Here is an 18,956-nt window from a genome sequence, read left to right on the forward strand (position 1 = left end):
ACCCTTCAGTTCCTGGTTTGTTCAGTTGCTAAAAACTGTTCAATGCTCCTTGTAGATGGTTTCATTTAGCAATTACTGTAGAATTCAATGATCATAATGTGAAAGTTATATTTTCACTCTGTACCAATCCCATGTTTGTTGGATCAAAGATGAATTAGATTCTGAAATACCAATGGAGATAAAACCTATTGTATTTGATTAAGAACTGTTTGCCCTGGATGATTTGAGATTCAGAAAATGTTGATTTTCATGGGGGTAGCCATACTTTATCATGGAAGTTCTTTATTCTAAAAATAATTCCCAGACTACTAGAAATAAATAATCTTTGATATCTTGAAAAGCATTAAGTATGTCAAGTGTAGGAGAAACGTGACTTTTGTGGATCAAATTGGGATTGGAGTAGTATTGGACCATTCTGATTTTATTATTAAACTTTTTAATATTTTCATGAGCTATATTTTGTAAATGTCACATATTGATTTTTAAAGACAGAAACTAGGCAAGGGTTTAGGGCCAACTTTGTATAGTCTATGTTCACTATTTAATTAATTAATGTTTTCAAATGATGCACAGTTTGGATGGATTAAAAATAAAGATTTTTGTGGTCTTAAAATCTGAATGAAAATTGCAAAATACAAAACCCTTTTTATTCTTGTCAACCTTGTAAAGAATAGTGTGATGTTTCATTTTCTTTGTCTAAAATTGCTTTTGTTTTCAGATGGTGGCCAGCAGAGATCTGCAATCCCAGATCTGTGCCACTGAACATCCAGGGCCTTAAACATGACTTGGGGGACTTTCCTGTGTTCTTCTTTGGTTCTCATGACTACTATTGGGTACACCAGGGCAGAGTGTTCCCTTATGTTGAAGGAGACAAAAGCTTTGCTGAGGGACAGACTAGTATTAACAAGACCTTCAAGAAAGGTGAGTTGTATGATGTTTACAGTGACTCAGAACCAGGACTCCAGTGTAGATTTCTCCACATCTCCTCACTTGCACACAGCACATCTAGTATTAGAGAATTTTCACTAGGCTTAATGATCCTGCATCCACCAACTTCCAGTCATATTAGAATCAGGTCTGAAATGAATTTAAGTATAGTAGACTTTGCTGTATATGTGAAAAGAATTTCTTCAGCAATCGTTTGTGTGTGTGTGTGTGTGTGTGTGTGTGTATTTGTAATTGGACACAATATATTTATTTATTTATTTTTATGTGATATTGAGGATTGAACCCAGTGCCTCACACATATTAGGCGAGTGCTTTGCCACTGAGCCACAACCTCAGACCCCAGCAATCTTTCTGTAAACAAAGATTATACTGCAAATAGTCTTCATAATGAAGGGAAACTCCTTTGCCACAAGAGTAGTAAAAGCTTCCTATGAAGAGCTTTACAACTGCTTTTACAAAAAGTTGCCAGGAAATTTGGCTTTCTGGGTAAGAGTGAAATGAATTTAAATCTAGTACAAAGTAAACACCTACTATTAGGGTCACTTGGAGGTCTCTATCATGAGGTAGAGTGCCTCTGAGGCAGCAGCGGGCACACAGCTGTAATGTTTAGTGAGTTATATTCTATTTCATTATAACCCTATGCTGGTGGTGAATGGTAATTTCCAGAATGTGATTTTAGAAAGAAAATCTCAGGCCAAATACAGAGCATTGGGAAGATAGTATAAAACTACTACCGTGACCATGTCTGTTTGTATTTCAGTAATTATGTAATTTGTTTGGTCTTATTGTCAGCACTGGAAGAAGCTGCAAAACGTTTCCAGGAATTGAAAGCACAAAGAGAAAGTAAAGAAGCACTAGAGATTGAAAAAAACTCAAGAAAACCTCCTCCTTACAAACACATCAAAGTGAGTCTTACCCATGAAAACACTGGTATTTGATAGACAAAATGAAATCCATTATTCTCTCAGTAGTTAAAGGCCCTTTTTAACTTGTGAAAACTTTTGCTAATTATCAGCCTATCTTCTGTAAAACCAACTTACAGCTTTTGTTGAAGGCATCAGATGGGAGCCCTAGCTGCAGTGCTGTGAGGATTAGAACTTCGATAAACCTTCTCATATCTAAGAGGAACATAGTTCATGTGAAATCTCATTCTTCTTCTACCAGGTTATCCTGCAACCAAATGAGAATATAGGTGTTTAGCCTCTTTTTTCAAAGAGCCCACAGATAAGCAAGCTTGTCAACCAGTGGAAGGAGAAATACACAGGATAAACAAACAAAAAATTTATTTTTCAGGTTTGGATATTTTTGTTGACCAAGGAGAGTTATTATTCTTAGCTTATTCACAGAGAAATTAAGGTAAAGAGCTTTGCCTAGAGTCATATCACAGGATATTAGCAGAGGCCTGTATAGCATGGGCTTTTGGCGGGGCAGTGCTGGGGGGATGTTTCTGTTCAAATTGCTAGTAGATTGCTTACCTTGGCCTCCCTCTCTTTTGTTATTTTGTTTTCTAGGCTAACAAAGTAATAGGAAAGGTACAGATACAGGTTGCTGACCTGTCAGAGATTCCCCGCTGTAACTGCAAGCCTGCTGATGAAAACCCTTGTGGCCTGGAATCAGAGTGTCTGAACAGAATGTTACAGTACGAGTGTCACCCACAGGTCTGCCCAGCTGGAGATCGTTGTCAGAACCAGTGCTTTACAAAGAGGCTATATCCAGATGCAGAGATCATCAAAACAGAGCGAAGAGGCTGGGGCCTCAGGACCAAAAGGAGCATTAAGAAGGTAGGATGTGATAGAGGTAGTGGTTGGGGTGGAACAGACCAAAACTGTGTTGCTTTGGAATACTTCAGTAGTGTAAACAGATATATAATGTAAGGACCACTAAATGCTGCAAAGGAAAATAAAGCTATAAGAGGGAATGGCTGGCTGGGGATGTGGCTCAAGCAGTAACACGCTCACCTGGCATGCGCAGGGTGCTGGGTTCTATCATCAGCACCACATAAAAATAAAAAAATAAAAATAAAGATGTTGTGTCCACCAAAAACTGAAAAATAAATATTTAAAAAATTAAAAAAAAAAAAAAAGAAAAGAAAAGAGGGAATGGCTGCTAGATGCAGTGGCACATGCCTGTAAATCCCAGCAACTTGGGAGGCTGAGGTAAGAGGATTTCAAGCCAGCCTCAGCAACTTAGTGAGGCCCTAAGCAACTTAGTGAGACTCTGACTCAAGATAAAAAATTTTTGAAAAGAGTTGGGGATATGGTTCAGGGTTCAATCCTCGGTACCCCCTCTCCCCCCCAAAAAGGCGGGGGGAATGGCTAATGTCAGGGATTACTGTTTTCAATTGATTAGGAAGCCTGAGGAGGTGACATTTAACCTGAATGTGTAAAGTAGAAAACCATGTAGATTTATCATAACAGCATTTCAGACCAAAGGAAAAGCAAGTTCAAAGGCCTTATCATAAGCCAGGTGTGGTGGCACATGCTTGTAATCCCAGTGACTCAGGAGGCTGAGACAGGAGGAGTTCAAGTAGTTCAAGGCAAACCTTGAGAAATTAATGAGACCTTGTTTCAAAATACAAAATAAAAAGGGCTGGACATGTAGCTCAGTGGTAAAGCATCCCTGGGTTCAGTCCCCAGTACTGAAGGGAAAAGGCAAACTAGTAAGCCTGGAGAAGAGTGACAAGAAGTGGAGTGGTAGGTAAAAGATGAGGTGAAATGGGTAGGCAGGGGTTAAATCTTATGGGGCCTTGTAGACGATAGGATGAGAAAGTTACGGATTTTAGTAGGGAGTGCCTCCATCTGACTTGGTGCATTAGTTATTACTGCTATATAACAATATTACCACCAAGTTAGCAACTCACGAAGCTCAGGATTTCAGGCAATGCTTAGCCTGGGTCTCTACTTAGAATCTGACAGGGTTACATCAAGGTGTCCACCAGTCTCCCAGGGTTATGTTCTCAGCTTGTGCCTCAGCTAAGTAAGGATCCACCTCTCTGTTCATGTGGCTATTGGCAAAACTCTGTTCTTTGTAGCTGTAAGTCTGAGAGCTTCAGGTTGGAGTTTCTTTGTTTGGGGGGATGGTTTCTTGCTGTTGGCCAGGAGTTGCTCTTGCCCACATTTCCTTGCCACCTGGGGTTCCCAACATAGTCACTTGCTTTTTTTACAGTGAATGGAGGGGAGACTCCCAACAAGATAGACACTAAGGTCTTAAGTAGTAAACTCACAGAACACATACACACCATCATTATTACCATATTGTATTAGTTAGAAGCAAATCACAGGTCATGCTCACATTCAAGGGGAGAGGTTTGTGCAAGGGCATGAACACCAGAAGGCATGGATTTCATTTTGGATTGTTTGTTTTGGGGGGTTTATTTGTTTTGTTTGGTACTGGGGATTGAACCCAGGGGTACTTTACCACTAAGCTACATTCCTAGTCCTTTTTATTTTATTTTGAGACAGGGTCTCATTAAGTTGCTTAGGGCCTTGCTAAGTTGCTAAGGCTGGCCTTGAAATTGCAGTCCTTCTGTCTCAGCTTCCCAAGCTGCTGGGACTACAGACATGTGTCACTGCTCCTGGCTAGACTAGAGGGACCACTTTGAGAGTCAGTCTATCAAACCTGGGTTTGTTAAGTCCAGTTTTTGTCACTGTGACCAAAATATCTGACAAAAACAACTTAGAGGAAGGAAAGTTTATTTGGGGTTCATGGTTTCAGAGGTCTCAGTCCATAGATGGCCAGCTCCATTACACTGGGCCCAAGGTGAGACAGTTCATCATGGCAGAAGGGCCCAGTAGAAGAAAGCTGCTCAGCTCAATGTGGGGTCAGAAAGCAGAGAGAGGGAACAGGGAAGGGCCCATAGGAAAGATGCATTCTTCCAGGATATACCTCCTCCAAATTACCTCCTGACTAAAGTTATTACCCAATTACTCCATTTCAATTAGGATGGACTAATTAGTTTACAGCTCTCATATTTTCACCTCCCAACATTTCTGCATTAATAGGAGCTTTTGGGGAATACCTCATATTTGAACTATAAAATTCTAGTCAGTTTTATGTTACTGTGACAAAAATAGGTTTCAAAAGGAGAACTTTGGCCAGGTACAGTGGCACACACTTGAAATCCCAACTGCTTGGGAGGCTTAGACAGGAGGATTGCAAGTTTGAGGCCAGGCTTGGCAACTTAGTGAGACCCTGTCTCAATTAAGAAGGATTGGGGATGTAGTTTAGTGTTAAACCATGTTTGGTACCCAGTACCAAAAACAAAAAGGTCAAGTATATTTAAAGTTGTTATATAATGAGCTGGGCCTGCTGATGCATGCCTGTAATCCAAGTAGTTTGGGAGGCTGAAGGAGGAGGATTACAAGTTAAAAGCCAGTCTTTGCAACTTAGCAAGGCTCTCAACTTAGAGCCTGTCTCAAAATACAAAATAAAAAGGGCTGGGGACTCAGTGGTTAAGCACCTCTGAGTTTAATCCCTGGTACTAAAATAAAATAAAATAAAAAATAAGGACTGAAGATATAGCTCAGTTGTAAGGTGTCCTTAGGTTCAATTCCCAGTACTAAAAAAAAATATGTATGGGGAGTTATGTAAAAAAAATTATATTATTTTAATGCTGTGCATATCACACCTACAAATGTTTTCTATGATTCTGGAGAAGTTTATAGGGCTATCCTCGAAATCCATCAAGTTTAATGTTGTTACAATCTTTTAATAGTAGTTGCATTTATTCTAAAATAACTTATTAAGTTAATAATATAATCAAGGGAAAAGAAAATACAATCTGGACTGATCTTCCCTTTACATTTGAAGGATTACTAATGTAGGACAATTGGCCTTTTACAAAATAGCTATAAATATTCAGTCGTGGAAAAGTATAATCATAATGATGTTAAAGCAACATGGAAATGATTTTTGTTACATTCACAATAAAAAAACAAATATAAGGGGCTGTGGTTGGGGCTCAGAAGTAGCACACTTGCCTGGCATGTGTGAGGCACTAGGTTCAATTCTCAGCACCGCATATAAATAAATAAAATAAAGGTCTATCAACAATTAAAAAATAAAAAACAAATATGAAATTGAATGTACCAGTCCTTCCCCTTTTCATACATAACAGACTACTGAAAATGTGTGCCAGAATCAAACAAAAAAACTTCCTGTTATATAGTGGTTTCTTTTCTGGAAAAATTTTGGGGGATGCTAAGAATTGAACCCAGGGTCTTACACATGCTAATAAGTATAAGCAACTACTGAGCTTCATTTCCAGCCTATATTTCATACTTACAGAACTTTTTCTATTAGATCTTAAATTACAGCCTATCATTTTTTGCTGCAGTGTTTTGTTTTGCAGTTCAGGGATTGATCCTAGGGGTACTCTACCACTGAGCTATATTCCAGCAGCCCCTTGCCCGCACCCCCAGGATGGCTTTAAACCTGGGATTACAGACATGCACCACTGCTCCCAGCCTTTCCTACAATTTTTTTTTTAATATTTATTTTTTAGGTGTAGATGAACACAACACAATGCCTTTATTTTTATGTGTTGCTGAGGATCGAACCCGGGTCTCGCCCGTCCTAGCCAGGTGACTAAGTGCTGAGGCAAGAGAATTGCAAGTTTGAGGCCAGCCTTGGCAACTTAGCAAGGCTTAGCCTTAGCAACTTAGTGAGACCCTGTCTCAAAAAATAAAAAGGTCTGGGGATGTGGCTCATTGGTAAAGCACCCCTGGGTACAGTCCAAATAAACAGATAAACAAACAAACATACACTTACCGTATGGTACAGCAAATCACACTCCTGACCATTTGTCCCAGAAAAATGAAAATCTTTATCTACATGAAAACTTTTCCAGAATATTCATAGCAGCCTTATTTGTAATAGCCAAAATTTGGAAACAATTCAAATGTTCTTCAGTGAGTGAATGGTTAGACTGACTAGTATATCCATTCTGAGGAACACTAGTCAGCAATTAAAAAACAAGCTTATTTTTTGGGGTGCTAGGGATTGGACCCAGGGCATTGTGCATGCCAAGCAAGTACTCTACCAAGTGAGCTATATCCCCAGCCCAACAAACTGTTAATACACATAACTTGGCTGTATCTCAAGAGAATTAGCCTGAGGTTTGTGTACCAATGTCAATTTTCTGGCTTTATACTGCATTATGGATCTGCAAGATGGAGGAAGCTGAGTGAAGGGTAGGTACAAAGATCTCTGCACTATTTTTTCTAACTTCCTATGAGTATCTAAAATTACTTCAAAGTAAAAAAGTTTAAAAAAAAAAGACAGAGCTTATTTGTTTCAGATTCAGATCTTTCCCAGTTCTTACTCCCAACCCCTCACAGTTACAAACCTGGAGTGATAATTACAAACCAGTCTGTGGTAATTATATAGCTTCAAAATCTGGGGTTAATTTTTTCCCCAGATCCTAGCAACATGTCATGTGGTATCACTTGGACTATAGAAATGTATTCTTAGCAAGAAAAGACAGATAGATTGGCACTTTATGAGGCACTTGTACAAGAAAAATAGTGCCCCTGTTGTAATTTATAAATAAATTACCATTTATTTCCAGGGTTTCATTTATTTCAGGATTCTTTTTAGTTAATTATAATAGAGTATAGCTGTGTTAAGCAGTATTTTATAATATGATATACTGATTTTAGTTATATATTTACATGCTTCTCTGCAGGGTGAATTTGTAAATGAATATGTTGGTGAATTAATTGATGAAGAAGAATGCAGACTGCGAATCAAGCGAGCCCACGAGAATAGTGTAACTAATTTTTATATGTTAACTGTTACAAAGGTAAAATTGCTTTTTTTTTTTTGGGTAAGAAAAAGGGATTTTCTGTTCTTATTTCATGGTTTCAGGTTGAATTCAGTTTCTTTTGATTTTTCCCAAGCAAATTATAATGACTTATAATAGCCAGCAAACTATAATGTGCTGATTATTCTAGAATACGAAATGAATCATTATTGAAGCCTTGCACACGTCATATAAGAAAATACTAAGAATGAAAAGATAACCAGAAATAGGTTTTACATATCTGGATCTGCATTTTAGTTCCTGGATATTCTGAAAGACCTGGGCCTCAGTTCCTTTTTAAAAATATTTTTCCTTAGTTATACATGGACACAATGGCTTTATTTAATTTATTTATTTTTTATGTGGTACTGAGGATTGAACCTCGTACCTCACACATGCTAAGAGAGTGCTCTACCACTGAGTTATAACCCCAGCCCCTCAGATTCTTTATCACTGAAGGGAAGAATTAGCTGTGTGATTCTAAATTATAAATCACCATTAAATTTCTCATTTAACAAAAAGTCTAAACTTCTATATTTATATTTTTAAAGAGTTAGGAAAATGAGTGTTGTCATAAGAAAAATGGTAGTAAAACTGCCAGTTTAATAACACATATAATTGTAAGACCTACATATTACATATAATACAATTTTTTCAATAGTCCTCTGGTTTACAGAGGACAAGAAACTGAGGTCCAGACATGGTGAGTAATTGTTGAATATCTTGTTATCATTTAAGAGCCAAGACTAGTACCCATGTTTTCTGTGTTCTAGGATATCTCTAAAATTAAAAATCAGACTATGATTAGGGCTTGGGATACAGCTCAGTGTTAGAGCATACCGAATATGTGTGAGGCCCTGAGTTTGATCCCTAGCACTACTAAAAATATATACCCACTATAAATTAAAAGATACAGCATTTAAAAAGTATTTTGCTTGATATATAATTGTTTGAAAGTTTCATAACTTTCAAAAAATTTCTCATGAACAGAAGTTAAAATGCCAATTTTGACGATGCTGGAGTCTGGCTCCATGAATCTTACCTATCCTTACCACCAAGGTCCCTTCAGCCAGCTTGACAACAACATGTGGGAATGTTGTTTCAGATTCTCAGTTCAGTTTCAGGGGCCTAAGCATTCATCTTTTTACTATATTTTTGAACTTCAGTATAAGTGAAAATAAAATAGGTAATTACTGGAAAGTCTGACCCACACAGTAGTCTGTTCATCAAACAAATCTCCAGATTTTCATCTGGGGAGAGTTCTCATTTTTCCTTCTTACATTTTTATACTAAACACATCGACATCACACTATTTTTGCTTCCTGCTTTGAGCAAGAAAGAGGGCTGACAGCAAAATACTAGAGTAGTTATCTGAACTTGAAGTTTCCTAATTAGAAAATACCTACCTGTATGGCTTGCTAATCTAAGTATCATTATTTGGTGGTCTGCTTGTTTCTAGAAGCAAACTTAAAAAGAAACTAAATTATGGTTTATCTTAATTACTATTACTTGAAAGTCATCATATAAATTAGAGAACTTAGTAAACTGCACAGAGAGTGTCACATTTTGAGACTTATCAGTTGTGAAACACCAGCAGATAGCAAAATGCTGTTGCCTTGTGACCCCTAAGTTGGATGTTTCTAAAATAGACTTACATTTAGCTTTATGTCAAAGATACATTTCTTTTCTTCCTGAAGGATCGTATAATTGATGCTGGCCCAAAAGGAAATTATTCTCGTTTTATGAACCACAGTTGTAATCCAAACTGTGAAACACAGAAGTGGACAGTGAATGGAGATGTTCGAGTTGGACTTTTTGCCCTTTGTGATATTCCTGCAGGTAAAAAAGTAACCTGATCTCCTCTTCTTTAGGTTTGATACCCAAATATTCATTCAAAAAAGTTCACATTATATTTGAAATTGTTACCTGTCAATGAAAGGCAAAAGTTTATATCCTGTCTGGGAGCAGTGGCGCATACCTGTAATCCCAGGGGCTCAGGAGCTTGAGGCAGGAAGATCACGAGTTCAAAGCCAGCCTCAGCAATTTAGCGAGGCCATAAGCAACTCAGTGAGACCCTACCTCTAAGTAAAATATTTAAAAAAGGCTGGGGATATGGCCCTCAGTGGTTAAGTGTCCCTGGGTTCAATCCCCACTACCAAAAAAGAAAAAAGAAATTATATCCTGAAAAGAGAACTTAGCAAGAGCCTTTATATAAGAGAGAATGTGTCAGGATTCTGTGTGTCTATGATGCTAGTGCATTACTTCTCTAAATGATTGCTGTCTGTATAATGTAACCAGATGCTTAGCCGTTGTTTTCTTTTTAAAACGTATTAGAAGTAATAAGTTTATGTTAAAACCAGTTGGTTTTATTGTTTTTGTTATTGTTTTTTACTCTGAAAGATCATTTTGTTTCAAATTAGACATAAAAAGCCTTGAAAACCAGAGCTGTTGCTTTCATTTTTCCTTTTCTATCCAGATCTTAAAAGCGAAACTAAGATTCTTTTTTGTGAAATTTAAAAAAAAAAAAAAAAGGTGAGAAGAGAAATTCTGTAGCTAAGACAGATTTAAACTCTCTAGAACTATGTAGATTGGTCAAGCCCAGTTAGAAAGAAGCTTAGGAGGCTCTAGTTTGAATCCCTGGATGTTTGGTGTATATAGTAAACCTCTGTTTTGAATTTTTTTCTATTTATTTAAAGCATTACGTATGAGAAATAGCATCATCACAATTCCAAGATCATTTTGTTCATTTAGAAACGGGAGTGACTAGCTTTTAGAAAAGAAGGCTAAACTAGATGCTCTTTTCTTGATCACAGGTTGCAGATTCCTAGTCCCTATTACATCATTCCAACCACTTTTATAAAAAAAGAATGTAACTTCTTTTTAGGATATTTAGTGTTGTCATAATTGTTGATGGAGATGTTTTACTGTCTTTCCCCCCCTTTTTTTTAATTTTCATCCATCACTGTTTTTAGTGAGGGTGGATTATGGGAAGGGAAAAAAGTCTTCATGTCAGAATTATGCATCTTCCAGTATGAGAGTATATCTGACAGCTTTTCTCTTCCTCATGACTTGAGTATGCATAATTATTTTTCTTATATTTTAGGGATGGAGTTAACGTTTAATTATAACTTGGATTGTCTGGGCAATGGCAGAACGGAGTGCCACTGTGGGGCAGATAACTGCAGTGGCTTTCTAGGAGTGCGACCAAAGGTCAGTTGTGCGGGGGAGCACCCCTAGCCAAAAGAAAATAGAAGTGGGGCTGCAGAAGTTTGCTTATAACCATTTCAGGAAAAAGCTGTCAAATGGACACCTGCTCTACTTTGTGGGTCATCAGGAATGTTTACCAATAGTTTAGACACTTTGATTTTCTAGTGAATCCTATTTAGTAAGATCTTTTAGTTCTGAATTGTATTCGTATTTCTGATTGTTTGAAATTGGCAATCCTCTTGAAACTTTTTTATTAATTAACTGTATACTAAGACTGCTGAATAGTGAATGTTGTAGTATGTGAACTATAGAACTTAATGGGAAAATTCACATAGCCTGCTGTTGTGGTACACTCCTGTAATCCCTGCTACTCAGGAAGCTGAGGCAGGAGGATCACAAGTTCAAGGCCAGTCTGAGCAACTTCACAAGACCCTGTCGCAAAATAAAATTTAAAAAAGGAATAGAGCTATAGCTCAGTGTTAGAGTGTCCCTGGGTTCAATCCCCAGTAACACACACACACACACACAGAGAAGAAAAGAGAAAGAATTCACAAGTTGTCTTAGTTAATAAAAGTTGTTTGGATATATCACCACCTTTACAATTAAACAAAACAGCCTTTTCAAAAGTCAATGAAAACAAAGCCTTATTTTTATTGTAGTATTTTTATAGGAAAAGTCCACCTGGTGTTTTTAGGAATTGTACAGAAGATGAATTTAAATTAACAAAGGGTTTTCCTTTCTATATAGTGCTTCCTACACTATCTGTGATCACTGAAACTGTGGTCCTTCTTTCCTACTAGGCATGTGCAGCAACAATTGAAGAGAAGGCGAAAAGTGCCAAGTTAAAGCAGAAGAGACGAAAAATCAAAACAGAACCAAAGCAGATGCAAGAAGATTACTGTTTTCAATGTGGAGATGGTGGAGAGTTAGTCATGTGTGACAAAAAAGACTGTCCCAAAGCATACCACCTCCTATGCCTTAACCTGACTCAGCCACCATATGGTAAGCTAGACCTGCAAGGCCCTTTCTCTGCTTGGGTCTTTGGCAACTGTGTTTATCAATAGAGTACATTCTACTTTCCTTAGTAGAACCATGAAGTAAGTGACATTAAATAGAACAAACAATAATAGCAAATAAAATTATGCAGGTGAACTGGGATACCCTGTGTGGCAGCAAGGATCAGTTTCTTTTGAGTATTACCATAGGTGGGTTACTGGACCTATGGCGTTGAGTTTGGGCCACTAGCTCACATCCATACAAAACAACACTACTTGGTGTATGTTTGGCTGGAATTTGGAGTTCTATTCAATCGAATTCAATCGTCACTCAGAGTGGAGGTGGGGTCTTGGGTTTTCCTGGGTAATCAAAACAGGCACTAACCCGGGTGATCTCCTCCTTCCTCCCACACCCTGTGTTAGGAAAGTGGGAGTGCCCGTGGCATCAGTGCGATGAGTGCAGCAGTGCAGCTGTTTCCTTCTGTGAGTTCTGTCCACACTCATTTTGTAAAGATCATGAAAAGGGAGCTCTGGTTCCCTCTGCATTGGAAGGCCGACTCTGCTGCTCTGAACATGACCCCTTATCTCCTGTGTCACCAGAATACTGGAGCAAGATCAAATGTAAACGGGAATCACAAGATCATGGAGAAGAAGTAAAAGAATAAATAAATGGGTGATGATCCCCACTTCCTGTTTAAATGCAAAGAAAAAAGCAAGTAGATAATACATTCAAAAAGAAGTGACTGCTGCAGCACATATAGCCTTTGCCATCGGAACTGCCTTATTAAAGCAAAAATGGAAAACCAGAGTACACAGGCAGAAGCAGTTGGTGGTGTCTGGGTTTTGCTTTGTTTTTTTTGGTGTGGGGATTCTTCTCTGGAGGGTTAAATTCCCTTGTTTTTTTCTTGCCTTTTATTGTGCTTCAATGCCTTTGCAGCTAGGAAAAGAGATGTCTTTGCTTTTATTAAAGTAAGAACAAAGAGAGGAAAATTTTGTTAAAAAGATCAATTTAAAGTTTAAGATATGTTTCTTGGTTGTATAGAGCAAAAATAGCCATCATTCCTTTATTTATTTTCATCTTTAGGAACTTCAAGATGTGTAGTTCAAATAGTGTGTGTGTGTGTGTGTGTGTGTGTGTGTGTGTGTATGAAGTAGGAATCGGAGGAAGCCCTCCAGAAATGATCACCTTTATATACCTCTTTACTGAGCAGTAAGTAGGCTACCTTCTCTTTCCCTTCAGAATGTTTTTCATAGTCTTAGAGAAGGGCTGTCTGGAAGTATTAAATCTGGCCTCTTGAAAACAAATGCCCTGGTGAATTTTCTCTTTGGTCTTAAACCAGGGGGGCTTTGTGATATGATAACTCTACCTAGAAAAGTATATAATGTGTATTTTGTTTGATTGTTCATTCATCTGTTTATTTAGGAGGAAGAAAATGAGTGGGTGTGCTCACTGACTTTAAAATGTTATCCATTGACAACATTTTGGTGGAGTGCATATGTGGATATGAATGCATAGGTGGAATGGCCACTCCTGTTATTTTGACACACTGATAAAGGCAGCTAAAGGGAGATGAAAGGCACAGAACAAAAGCTGGACCATATGAGCCCCATCTAATGTCCAGTCTAATGTTTGACTTGGAATTATGGATATTTTATATTTTCTGTTTTCCTCTCCTAATCAAATATTTCGTTGTCAGCACCATTCAGTCGTGTTTCCTGGTAATGCCATATAAGTGAGTCTAAATTGTATTTTGAATAGATCTTTTTGGTTGTGTTCCTAATTTGGGGGATAGGCAGTAAGGGCATCCCCAAGTTATATGTAAACAATCTCTAATTAATATTATCCAATACTTAATTGCGCTTGGATGGGCGTGGTGGCACACACCTGTAATCCCAGCAGCTTGGGAGACTGAGGCAGGAGGATTGCAGGCTCAAAGCCAGATTCACCAATTTAGCAAATTTGCAAGAAACCTAGTGAGACCCTATCTCAAAATAAAAAATAAAAAGGGCTGGGGATATGACTCAGTGGTTGAGTCCCCCCCCCCCCCAGATTCAATTCCTGGTACCAAAAAAAGATTGCCCTCCTTGAGTAAGGGGCAAAACTTCTATTTTTACAGGGTATGTAAAAGCCACACAAACACACTTCATCTTAGGAAATTCTTGGAGAAAGTTCCCAAGAAAGCCAGTGTTAGCAAAATTGTTTGACTCTAATACTTGAATCTTATTGATAAAAGTATACCAAGTTGTCTGCCCACAAAAGTCACTTGCATTTAATTTTTAGTAATGAATATACACACACACACACACACACACACACACACACACACACAGAGTATCCAGTATTCCTTGGATAAAATAATTATTGTTAGACATTATTGTAACACTGTACTAAATAGAAGTCTATGGTTAGCCTGAAAGATTGTTAACTTTCTCCATGAATTTTGACTGTTTGCAGTTGCTGGTACCTGGTAGAATTTTTTTGCCTTCAAAAAGTATCTAATTAACCTTATGAAAATAGGGCAAGTAGATGCTCTACTGCATTCCTTCAGTTGTGTTAAGTGTGTTCTATTTCCTTATCAATTTAGAGCTCTTTTCTGAAAAGAAAAGCTATTTTGTGCCTCCCTCCCTCCCTCTCCCTCACCTCTTTGTATATAAATGTGTAATTATACTGGATTCTCTCTTGTTTAAAAAAAAGAAAAAAACAATCAAAAAAAAAAAAAGCAACAACACTACAAATCCTTTACTTAAGCTCCTAAACTGCCATTTGCCTGGTAGAAGCAATTCATTCTGAGGTGACTTATTGGGAATCCAATAATTCTGTTGATTAGATATGATCCCAAAAGAAAGAGGTACGTATTATCAAATCTAATTGCTACAAGTAACATGAAATGTAGCTCATGAGAACACTAAACTTTGCTCTTGAGCAATTAGATGTTCTTTGAAAAAAATAAGAAAATTTAGGTTTTAACATACTAAAGTTTATTTTATATAGATATAAATGTATGTTTTTTTAAACTTACTAACACAAGGATTTCTTTTAATATTCAAAATGCAACTCTTGTTGAAACAATATCCAACATAAAATTGTATCTTCTTGTTTTGTTTTGGACTTAGTGCTATTTAAAATCTGATGACTTTTATATGGTAAGCCAGGGTACATCCTATATACTGCAAATACCTTAGATTTAACTATTTTTATGCAGCATCTTCATTGTGTCACATTTTGTTTTTATATCTATAATAGAGCTCTGCAGAGACTTTAACTTTTTTATGACAAATAGGATTGTTCTATCATTTCAGAAATCAAGGTAGAAAACAAAATAGCTAACTGTAGCTCTATCATCTTTTATGATCTAAAAAGTGGTTTTAGTCATGCCAGTGCCAAGGACCTCTCCTTGCATCTCCATGGTGTTAATGTTGACCTATTTATCTTTAAAAAGTCACATCTTATGGAAGCAGAAAGAAAACTGTGTTTTATGTGTGCATAAGTATACATGTACTGTGCTTGCCTGGGCTATGCCAGTGAAATATTCCAAAAGACATACGGCTTACTTACAGTCTGAAGTTAGTAGCTATTAACTTTTAAATCTTTATGTGGTCAGAGAATAAGTGGATGGTTTTTATTCTTGTCCAAAAATGAAATAACTTACATTATGGGATAATAGTGGTGATTTTTTTTTTTTAATCTCATGTTAATTCTTTGGAGGAAGAAGTGAACATAACACTTTTGATCATCTGCATAAAGCTTCAGGAATTGGATCAGTAAAAGCTAAAGATGAAATTGTGGGAAACCTTCACACGCACTGCAGTGGAGACAGGGACTGGACCACAATGACTATGAGAAATCAGAAGAGCTGCGTGAGGCGGGCAGAGAAGGAGGGGGAAGATGGCCCTTCATTCCTGACATGCTGAAGCAGCTGGAGCCAGTGATTCACTTCTTTATTGTCAAATCAGTACTGGAGATCAGAGTGAAGTGGGGTTTATTTTCATTTTTGTTTTAATAAGTTTCTGCTTTTTTAATTCTCAAAAAATGGTCTGGTTTAAGCTAAAGAATAAATAGGCTTGAGTTTTAGGATCATGGAAGCTTAGAGATTTCTGTGTGTTCAAGTCAGGAACATATCTGAAAACTAAAAAGATAATTGGAGGTGGGTGGGGGATTGCTTTCACACAGAATTTGGCAACATGCCTGTAAATAATGTGGAACTGAGATATTGAGTAGCTAATCATGTAAAGTACTCTTAGGTGGGACAGGCTGTTGGGCAACTTTCCCGATTCATGAAACAGTTTCTTTTTTTGAGTAGTTTCTTGCATGATATGTTCCCAACAGGGTCAAACCAGACCTGCAGTTTGGAATCAGAGATGACATCTATTCAGAATGTAATTTCTGGACTGTCCAGACCTGTTGCGTGTCTTTCATTTTATTTTTAAATACAAAGGTCATCTTTTAGCATTCACCATAAAGTCAAGGTGCTACCTGCCACAGTCACATCCAAACAGGATAAGAAAACAAATTTCTTTGGAGTCCTTACAACTTGGAAAGCTTGTTTGTGATGTACTTTTACATGAGGTACAATGGCATTGGAAAGTTGCTTTATTGGCAGTACAGAGTAAACTTGAATTACTTTTTACAAGGCTGATATAACTAGCCACCTTCCTCCCACTTGTCCAAGTTGCTGCAGTGATCAAATGGAACAATTTCCTTCAGCCTAGGGCCATATAAACTTGTCTCTAGTTATTTGAAAACAAACAAAAAGTTTGTTTTTTTGTTCCATTTTCAGATGGATTAAGCAACAGATGTAAGTAGACAGCTTTGCAAGGAATTAACAAATATTGAAAAGTTGGGACTTTGTATATACCGAAATCTTAACCAACTTTTGTCTGGGGTGGGGTACTGGGGAAAAAAAGAGGTTATGTTAGGGTAAGGGAGGGGAATGATAATGTTTACCACAGGTACGATGTAGTCACTTTAACATTGAGACCTCTACTTCATTGAATTCAGGTTTTTTAAGTACTTGAAACTCTTAAGATTCTCCTTATTTTAATTTTCTTTTTTTAAATTTACGGAGTAGAAAACTTTTCATTTTGTATACTGTTTTGGAAACAAATAGCCTAGTCTCTTTCCTCTTTATCTTGGATTAAAGACAAAATTCTGCAAATAGGAGTGTGTCCACAGGAGATAGCTCAGATTTATTGTGCACCCTTAAGGAAGAGACTTCTTCCTGCACGAGATACTAGTCACATTTTTTACAAATATTTCCTATGTATGTTCTTTTTGTTAACCCTATCCCCAGACACTTCTTATTTTCTTCTACTATATGCCTATGGGGACAGGAGGGATGCACTTATGTTACACTCCTAAAATGCTATGTGAAACCCTTGTATTTCAAAAACCATTTCTGTTTTCTTGTGGGGTTTTTGTCAGTCCATAGCAATTATACTGAACTCCAAAAGTCATTAACATGTAAGCATAAAGGGAAAACAGAATGGCTGCCAAAGTCAGTATTCAGTACTAAGTTTTCCGAAGTGACATGACTGCATCTGCCACTGAATGAGAAAGCACCCTTAGCTTCCACTGCTCCCCTTCCCTACTGGCCAAAAGACTCTTGATGTGTGCAAATGGCTCTCAAGTACCCATCAGATTGCCTGTATAAGGTATTTACAAGGTATTCTTGTCAGTTTAGAAGTGTACTGGATAAAATTTTTTATTTTGTTGTCATTGACATTATCCCATTTGTTCTGTCTACATATCCTGTGTTAAGAACCACATTGCCACTAAATAACCAAGATGCTAAATGATTACAACTGGCTAATTAGATCATTTTTTATATACAAGGATGTGTGCATATTTGGAATTGATATGAGAAATCCATTTGTACCCATTTGAGTGATATTGCACAACAGATACCTACAGATTCCGTTTTCGTTTTCTCATGTTCTTTATGATAATGACCTTTGTAGATTATTTCTGTACTTTATCTGTAATAAACTTTGTAGATCCTGTGAAATGTTATTTTACCTAATCACTTGAGACTTGAGTCTTTAATAACAAAATATCAATATTCACTAAAAGTCAATCTCTTCTGAGTTTCTGAGACTCTGCTGGAAGCTCTTGACACTAGGGATTAGTGTTAACTTTCCCTGGGGGTGTTCCACTAGGGCATTACTGTATAATGACTTGATGTTGCCACATAGACTTAAAGATATATAATATTTCGAGGATTTTGTTGATTGGCCTATGTTTAATTGCAAAGTGTGAAATGTGCAAAGCTTGGTTAACCTGTATATAGTTCATTGTTGACTAGTGTACTTAGAAATGCCTGTAATATTTAAGCTTCTTACTCATGTGTATGCTGGTAGGAACATATAATTTTTGTACATTATATTTACTGAAATGTTGCCTTTTTTATTTTACAAAATACTTTGGAATTCAAATGTGTTTTCTGCTTCTGTTAGGATTCATTTAGGAAGGTTTTTAATGACATTCCACTGATTTCAGATTTTGCTTGAGATTGACTTCAATAAATTGTCCTGTATGTTCCAAATTAAATATGTGGACTTGTTCTTTGTCTATAATTTTTTGCTACAACTCATTGGACAGGAGGCCAGCATTGTGTGATTTTGTGTGTTGGGGGAGGGACGGCTTAAAAACACAAAACATCCAACCTCATCCAGCTTTTCTTCCTTCAAAATCACTGGATCTTAAAAAGTGAGTTTTGTTTTTCATAGAGGAAATATTCTTAGAGAACGTTGCTTCTTGCTTTGGTGTGGTAAAAGACCATCTACATACCACCTGGTTGGTGAAAGTCCCCAAGGGAGATGCTGATCAATCTTCATCCCACTGGTATGAGACCCAAAGGTGACCTGCAGCTTGGCTGGGCACTAGTGGAACCAGCTCCCTGCTGAGCTGGCTTTCGTTGCTGTGCTAGGTGAAGCCCTGAAAGGGGCCCCTCCTGCTTCCTAGAAGCCACCGTCTGATAGCAGATCTGGCTAGGGAAAGGAGGCTG

The 18,956-nt window shown here is 37.4% G+C and overlaps 2 protein-coding genes across 7 annotated transcripts in view; one reads left to right on the plus strand and one right to left on the minus strand.

The window, feature by feature from the left end:
• Positions 1–18,499, plus strand: part of Nsd3 (nuclear receptor binding SET domain protein 3) — a 111,847-nt gene extending 93,348 nt beyond the window's left edge. For 3 of the 6 annotated variants that reach the window (XM_076853866.1, XM_076853867.1, XM_076853870.1), the window contains 8 exons: positions 719–921; positions 1,741–1,853; positions 2,460–2,729; positions 7,634–7,750; positions 9,448–9,589; positions 10,854–10,960; positions 11,758–11,959; positions 12,376–18,499. In XM_076853866.1, the coding sequence (XP_076709981.1) occupies positions 719–921; positions 1,741–1,853; positions 2,460–2,729; positions 7,634–7,750; positions 9,448–9,589; positions 10,854–10,960; positions 11,758–11,959; positions 12,376–12,617 (1,396 nt within the window). In that variant the 3' untranslated portion in view covers positions 12,618–18,499. The remainder of the gene's footprint in view (positions 1–718; positions 922–1,740; positions 1,854–2,459; positions 2,730–7,633; positions 7,751–9,447; positions 9,590–10,853; positions 10,961–11,757; positions 11,960–12,375) is intronic. The other 3 variants (XM_076853868.1, XM_076853869.1, XM_076853871.1) reach the window with 2 other exon arrangements.
• Ddhd2 (DDHD domain containing 2) overlaps positions 1,457–18,956 on the minus strand; it is a 50,851-nt gene continuing 33,351 nt past the window's right edge. The window contains exon 20 of the transcript XR_013091183.2: positions 1,457–2,118. The gene's annotated coding sequence lies outside the window, so the exon portion shown is untranslated. The remainder of the gene's footprint in view (positions 2,119–18,956) is intronic.

Source organism: Callospermophilus lateralis, chromosome 4 (assembly GCF_048772815.1).
Source record: "Callospermophilus lateralis isolate mCalLat2 chromosome 4, mCalLat2.hap1, whole genome shotgun sequence".
Classification (NCBI taxonomy): domain Eukaryota; kingdom Metazoa; phylum Chordata; class Mammalia; order Rodentia; family Sciuridae; genus Callospermophilus; species Callospermophilus lateralis.